At 33.7% G+C, this 8,123-nt stretch overlaps 1 protein-coding gene across 1 annotated transcript in view; it reads right to left on the bottom strand.

Annotated features, from left to right (window-relative positions):
- Nucleotides 1–8,123, bottom strand: part of LOC106457963 (soluble guanylate cyclase 89Db-like) — a 45,866-nt gene that overhangs the window by 28,506 nt on the left and 9,237 nt on the right. Inside the window, exon 2 of the mRNA XM_022384066.1 lies at nt 5,869–6,038. Within this exon, the coding sequence (XP_022239774.1) occupies nt 5,869–6,038 (170 nt within the window). The remainder of the gene's footprint in view (nt 1–5,868; nt 6,039–8,123) is intronic.

Here is an 8,123-nt window from a genome sequence, read left to right as displayed (position 1 = left end):
GGTTAACCTAACCTCCTTCATCTCTTGGTATGTTACTTAGTCTATAAAATGAAAAGAGAAAAAAAATTAAGTCAGTGAGAAAATATGTTATTCGTGAAATGCTGTAACTTATAAGAGTGGATTGGGTCTGCAAGATCTTATAAATTCCTTTATAGGTTTTTTTCTAACTGAATACCAATACAAGTGATCTAAAAGGGTCGAAGAAACTCTTACAATGGCTACGTTACTATTGTTTCTGGGCCTCCAGTACAAGTAATGTCCTAGAGTGCAAAAGTCACCCAAACAGTTTCTGCTACATTTGTGGAAATTTTATTACAGTTTCACGAAGGAAAACCATCACACACAAGGTAAAAGTAGCTTACTACTACTATTTCGGGTGTAAAATTGACGACCAACATTGGGCTCAACATGTGTGTTGTACAGTTTGCACATCTGGTTTGACACAGTGGCTGAATATAAGAGAGCAAGTATGCCATTTGCAGTTACCATGATATGGCGTGAGTCCAAAGATCATCTAACTGACTGCTATATTTGCATGACAAATGTTTCAGGATATTCACGCAAAACTCAACAATACATTAAATATCCAGATATTGCATCTGCAATGAAACCATTACCTCATGGGGATTGTTTTCCAGTGCCACATCCACCAGCGAATTGGGAACAGAAGAGTTATCCTGCGAAGAAGAAAATGAATCCTCTTCATCTAGTAATTCTACTCCTGTGACACCTCAACATAAACTGCCTCATCTGATTACACAAGAGGAGTTAAGTGATTTGATTCGTGACTTATCTCTATCAAAGCAGCATGGGGAACTTCTTGGCTCTCGTTTACAGCAATGGAATTTATTAGCTCCAGTAGCAAGAGTTTCAATTTACTGAAGGCGTTATCAAAGTATTGCTTCTCATACAGCATGAAAGATACTTTGTGTTTCTATACAAATGTTAATGCATTAATGGAAGAATTAGGTACTCAACATCATCCTTGATAATGGAGACTTTTTATCGACTCATTTAAAGTTAGTATGAAAGCTGTACGTTTGCACAACGAGAATACTAAACCATCGATTCCTGTTGCTCATGCTGTGAACATGAAAGCAAATTATCAAAGCATGCAGATTATACTTGAGGCCATTTGGAACATATGTGGTGATCTAAGAGTTATTGCACTTCTGCTGTGCCAGCAGAGTGGATATACCAAACATTGTTGCTTTTTGTGTCTTTGGGACAGCCAAGATGATAAAAATCATTTAAAAAAGAAGGAATGGCCAGTGAGAGAGAATTCATACCAGGGAAACATAATATTAAATATTAAACTTTAGTAAATCCTCAAAAAGTGTTTTTGCCCCATTTCATATTAGACTGGGACTCATGAAAGGTGGTAATGGTTTCAGTGATCTATTTGACAAGTTTCCAAAAATCAGTGAAGCAAGAATGAAAGGAGGTATGTTTGTTGGGTCAGATTCGAGAAGTGCTGGTGGATGATGATTTTGAAACAGTACTCATTCAGAAAGAACTTGCTGTTTGGAAATCATTCAAACTGGTTCTCAAAAATTTCTTAGTAATTAACAGAGATGAAACTATGCTCTGATGATTGATGATATGCTCGAGAACTACAGGATAATGTGGTCTTATCAGTCACTAAAGATGTACTTTTTACACTCCCATTTAGATTTCTTTCCGAATGATTTAGATACTACAATGGAACAGCGATATCAAATATGATGTAATACTGTGATGATGGAGGATTACTGTTGATTCTTACAGCGTGAAACTGAGAAGATACACAAAATACACAACATGTCAGGCAGATATTTTGTAACAAAAATTGAAATAATACCATGATGAAAGTTTTGAATGTAGCCTGAATGTATTTTCAGTATATAATCTTATTATACTCATCGCTTTTTTAAACTGGTATTGCTATTATCTATTGTTCTTGAACATTCTTAAATGCAATTTTCAATGAATAAATAAAGATATTAAAAAAAGTTATTTTCAAGTTATATAAGAATATTGTGAATAAATCTGTCATAACTCAAAAACTAGAGGTGATCAGAAATTTTCAAAATGGTTTTTAGAATCAGCATTGACAAATAACTCAGAAACAGTTGCATTTTTTTAATAGTAAAGAAAACTATTTTTTGTTCCCCGATGTTATCAGCACATTCCACGTGATGCCAAGTTCATATGGCATCAGGTGCGATATGACTTCATCACCCATTCGAGCTGAAAGCCAGATTCGATTAAAGTTCTGTTAGTTTAAGCTAGAAGCTTCTGCAGCAATATAAGAGAAAATGTGATTTGTTGGTGATGTAGTTAGGTTAGGTTAATTAGCCATAGTTCACCTTCCTACATCTGTTGTGATGCCAATCTGGATGTTACTCGCGTCTGATGACTCTGTCTTGCTACAGCATACAAATATTCCCGCAACCAGTAACCAGATAAGCTACTGTTGAAACAGGTGCTCGGAAGTCCAACTCCTTTTGCATTAGTTAGAGGTACAAGCCTAGGAATCCCTGTTGTACCATATAGAACCATGTTGGTTACATTATGATGTATTGCTACAGCTACTGCAGTGAAGCTGATGTATATTATAATCGCTGCTGGTTCTTCCTCTGCTCCAGCGCATGGTTCGAAGTGACCATTAGAAACGAGTCACCACAAAAACAGAGACGACATGTCCCTATGATTCGTGTAGTATTTCTTGATTTTGTTCAGCAGCCCAGCAGTAAACTTAATGGTGAACATCCTTTCGTGATCAGTAAACTTGTTGGTAAGCATACCTTCCTGATCAGTAGACTTGTCGGTAAATATCCCATCGTGGCCACCATGAGACATAATTGGGAAAGTAATCTCTTAAATTGTTCGTAGAAAAGACCAACTTCTCGTGGGGCCCGCACTATCCAGTTTGATTAATCAATAAATGTAAAAGGACTTTTTTTTTACTTAGAAAGAGGCAAGTCTACTTAGACCAGGAATGTAATATTCGATGTATTTTTATTCACTTTTAGAGAGATAAATTTCTTAATCTACGAATTTAAAATGCCTTTCTCTTTCACTTTTAAAGAGCTTTATTTTAAGATTAAAGCTGAATAATGGGCTAACAGCGCAGTGCTCACTGGAGGGATCAAACCCCCAAAGTGGGGGAGACACTTTTAAAAACAGAAATTTTCTTAATCGACAAATTAAAAATATATTCATTTCTATCCACTCTTGTTTCTGCAATTGTACCCTTTGTTATGAAAGCTATTTCAACGACACAGCTCGAACGAACCATATTAAAGCTTTTTATTATGAATGTATTGTGTCAAGTTCTGATCTATATACCAAGCTTTTGAGAGAGAAAATGCACTAATTTTTGTCATCAAGATGTGAAGCAACTCCCAACTAACATTACCTGGTGGATGCCTTTCTAAACAATTCTACTTTTCTTTAATGTTCTATTTGTTTGTTTGCAAGAACGTCATCTATATAACTCTTCGGTATGTTTTACCCTCCGCCCCTTTCCCTCAGCGATAAGCTTGAGAGCTTATCATACAAACATTCGGGGCTCAATCATTGTAATGGGCACAATACAGATAGCAATGAAGAATTTTGTACTGTCTTCAATGCGAAATATATTGTATCACTTCCTATCTTACTTTGAGCATTTGATATTGAACAAAGATAGCCTAAAGTTACCATTATCCGTGATGATTCTTTGAGAAACAGTTTTACTGGAGTCAATAAACTTATGTTTTCTTGTATTCTGCTTGAAAAGAAAAATAAACTAACTTCGAGCCTAAGTGATAAAATATATACTGGCTCTAAAAGGAAGCGGAATTTTTTTTAAATTTTGTTTTCGGAATCAAAGCCAGCGAATCAACTTGCTATTTTTATAACAATATTTTTCGTTTGCAAATTTAAAACGTTCTCGGATGCATGCAACCCTGAAATACATGTCGTATTTTATTGGAATTTTAAGCAGTATGTACACTGTAAACGTAGAATTTCTTATAAAATGTTTCAGCCTTGTTTTCGTTGTCAACATAAAATGTAAAACGTTATTCGCCTCAAGAACCAAAGACGCAACAAATCACTGGAAATTTCAGCTCTGAATTAATGACCTAAATGTCAGTTAGAGTTTTTCTAACAGATTACCATATCCCTGCAAATGATAGAGACAAGTTTAAAATTAATGATATATATATACCATTTAATAACTATTTCTACCACGATGGTTATTTCGATATCATATAATCATTTAAATGTAGAATTTTAGACTCCGTCTTAATAAAAAAATGTTTGTTATTAATATCATCATTATCAATAAAATTTTAAAAAATCAGTAACATGAAATTTGAATTACTTTAAAAGGATTAGCTTGCACGAATTACAGACATATTTATCTTAAGGACAGATGTGAATAGAGAGTGAACATAAACCCTTTTTTAGATAAGTTCTATATAAACAAAAGACGGAAAAGATATTTCTACTCTATTAAAAATAATTCAATTTTCAATTCTTTCCGACTATTTTATTCTGGACATAATCTACTATTTTCGAGAAGAGTTGTTAGAAAACAAACCCGTAAAGACAGTATAATATTCGTTAGTTTCCGTATTTAGAATTAATTCGATCTTAATTATCCATATATGTAATTATTACGAAAATTTGTTATGTAATTTTTCATTTTCTATTGTCAGTGCAAGTGAGTTATCCGTAACGATCATAGTTCGTTGTCTGTATGGTCAGAAGTAATTTTTCATTTGTTTTATAGTAACTCCACAAGGGGTAATAGGTAAAAGCTATGATGTTACATCATAATATAAGTGATATAACTTTCAGGAAATCAAGCAGAATGAAAAATTTGATGAATCTTAAAATATGAAATATCTAATAAGAAAATCTTTTCAACTGTGCCGTGTTTAGTATATCCTACTGCCAAAAAGGCCTTTTGCACTAGGGATCACTAGACCGACTAAGTTACAAAACACAAAGTCGTATTTGAAACATGATTTATTTCACCCATTTATAACACATAAGGCTCTTATGGGGTAGAATGCTTAGAATGGCGAAGCATTATCTGTTAATGGATAATAGGTTTGATAGAATACTATAATAATAGAAAGAATTTTTTTATCAATTATTCTTTACTAACCCAGTACAATTTTTCTCTTCAATTTTAAAATGCAAATGTTTCAAACCTTAATTTGTACTTGCTAGAAGGGAGGAATTTATACTCGCAGTGTGTTTGTAAGATGGTGTAATCTGTTTTAAAGGTGGCATGAAACGGCCTCCATATTCTATATTCTGTTCTGTTTCGGATATTAAGTTATCCAATTTCAAATTTGCTTTCTATCATACAAACATAGAACACTAAGCAACCTGTGACAAAAGAATTTCATTAGGTTTTGGAAGTTGTTATTTATTATAATTATTTGAATAAGGAATAGAAAGTCTATTGAAAAGTAGATAAAAACATCAAGCACAAACAGTTTATGATATTTTTATACCAAAAATTGAACCGAAGTTTTAATACAATAATTTTATAATAGTAAAAAAAAAATACATCAGTAACGTTAGATAAAATAATCAACATTAGCCTGCATGTGTGATAGAAAAAAGTAAATAGTTAAATATAACCGATTTGTTTGAAGTTAAGCACAAAGCTACACAATGGGCTATCCGTCTCTGCCCATCACGGGTATCCAAACCCGATTTCTAGCGCTGTGCAAATATAACCGGACTCACTACCCTAAACTTTGTATAATGTAGACTTGAAGCATAAATACGTTGTTCTGAAACTTATTATAATCAGTTATATTAAGTCCAATTAGACTAATTACATTAGAAACAAACTAACAGAGACTTATTCGTACTTACAATGGCACGCAGAGGTAGACTATGCCCTTCCACTCTTCTACATATCTCATCTGGCCTTTCAAAAACAGATTACGGGTTGAAATACTGCACCTTCGGTCACTGGGTTTAGTAGCACTGTTGTCTGGTGTCAGACATTCTAGTTCTACTACAACCTCTTGGAGAGTGACAACCTGCAACAGCAACAAAAAGAAAAAGAAACGGAAAAGAGTTTCATATGGAATTGCCTTTTTCATAACTATATAATTTGAAAGGTTATAACATCAAACCACATATTTCTTACTGTTCTAGTTCGAAATACTGCTGTAAGAGTCAAGAGCTATCACTGTCACGAGCAAAATTATTTAAAGTAATGCACGCAAAAGCAGGGTACGAAATTAGGAGTACTTTTGTCATCAAGTTTCAATTGTCATTTTATGTATCAATATAAAAATCACTTGATATCGTTTGACTAGAAAACAATGTGTTACAAATGAATACAATGAATTACCATATAATGTTTAATTCACTTTATGCACCTATATGAATACTCTGTTAAATATATTTGACCAACGGTTCTCATATGTTTTCAACTCAACTACCCCTTTACAGATTTGAAGGAATTCTGGAAATATCTAACTCCGACCATATGCCAAAATTGCCATTTTTCTTCTTTTTTTTTCTCTCTCTCTCTCATTTTTTCTTCTTTAATTATTATCACGTATCACAATTTTAGGAAACACCATCCTATATACCCTCGGAAGTACGCAAATCATAGTTTAGGAAACTATACTATTTTTACTTTCGAGGAGCAACAGTTTTATAAGCTTAAATTTACAAATACCAAAGTTTTATTCGTTTAACGGGGGGGGGGGGAGAACACAACTCTAGAAGAGCTTTCGTAAACACGTTAACTTGAGCTATCATCATTATCCAAACGGAGGTTTGCAGACGAAACCAATGAAAGATATATGTTCATGCAATACATTGTTCTATGATGTCGTGTTTCTCAAGGCCTTCTATCACGCACGGAGGTAATTCTTTGTTGGATCACGCATGTGAAACAGATGCAGGAATAGCGCAGTTAAACTACTGAAATAAAAAGAATACAACTCAGTTGAAGTGGTGTGACGTGACTGGGCTAATACGTTCGAGGTTTTTGTCTCCTATGCTCTTTCGAATAAATATCAAATCCTATCCTTTTAATTAGGTATACGAGTTGCTTCAAACACCCTTACGTAGATGAAAAGCCTTACGTGGAATATGTTTTCCACACAATCTGTAGCTTAAATGAACCAATGATTTCGACAAGTTATTCCTCTCAGTCTAACATCGTTCTATTAACTTTGTAAAAATGAATCTTGGAAAAAGGGACAACGAATGCAGCGACCATCAGGTACTTACACTTCTGTGTCATTACGTCTATTTTAATCAACTTTAAAATCGACCCATTGACACAAGCGTTTTATGGCTGTCACCAATGATTTTCTCCAAAGTAATACTTGCTTCATTCTGTTGTTTAAATCAACTATGTATTTTCATTGTGTGGCCTATCTGAATTACCAACTTTATATACTTTTATATATATCAGTTAAACGTTTATACATTTCAATTTCATTGCAATACTGTATAATTTTCCAAACTGGTCCACTTTCACGAACTTTTATCTAAACTCATCTGTGTGCTAGTTTTAGAACAAAGCAGCATTAGGCTATCTGCTGTGTCCACCGCGGGGAATCGAACTCTGGATTTTAGCATTGCAAATCCGTAGATATACCGCTGTCCCACCGGGGGGGGGGACCCCAGTGACAGAGCACAGATAGCCTATTGTGTAGCTTTGTGCTTAATTCCAAACAAACAAACAAACCCACCGGAGGGGCCTAAATTCATCTAAAACCACGTCTATACTCCGAGAAAGTAAAATAAAAAATTCAACGCAGGATAATCTTATATCACAATGAACTTCATCTAGTATGATATTAGAAATCGTTTGTTGATGGATTTTTTGTTTTATATTAACTTCATTTCGAGATTGTATGAATTATGTAATGTTAAGAAGCCAAAATAAAAAATAAACGATATTTTGAAAGCATATATGGAATGTTCGTGGGATTTATCTCCAGATGTAAATATCTGAAATTCAAGTGGACTTTTATCCTCTCCTTCTTTAAACTCGCTATTTATATATATATATATATATATATAGTTATAAGGTTGTTTTTTATTACTAGTAGATGTACTTAATGTGTCAGGTACTGATAGTTTAATGCGCAAAGAAG

Source organism: Limulus polyphemus, unplaced genomic scaffold, assembly GCF_000517525.1.
Source record: "Limulus polyphemus unplaced genomic scaffold, Limulus_polyphemus-2.1.2 Scaffold398, whole genome shotgun sequence".
Lineage (NCBI taxonomy): Eukaryota > Metazoa > Arthropoda > Merostomata > Xiphosura > Limulidae > Limulus > Limulus polyphemus.
The sequence above is the reverse complement of the archived record's forward strand: the minus strand, read 5'-3'. Positions and strand labels throughout refer to the sequence as shown.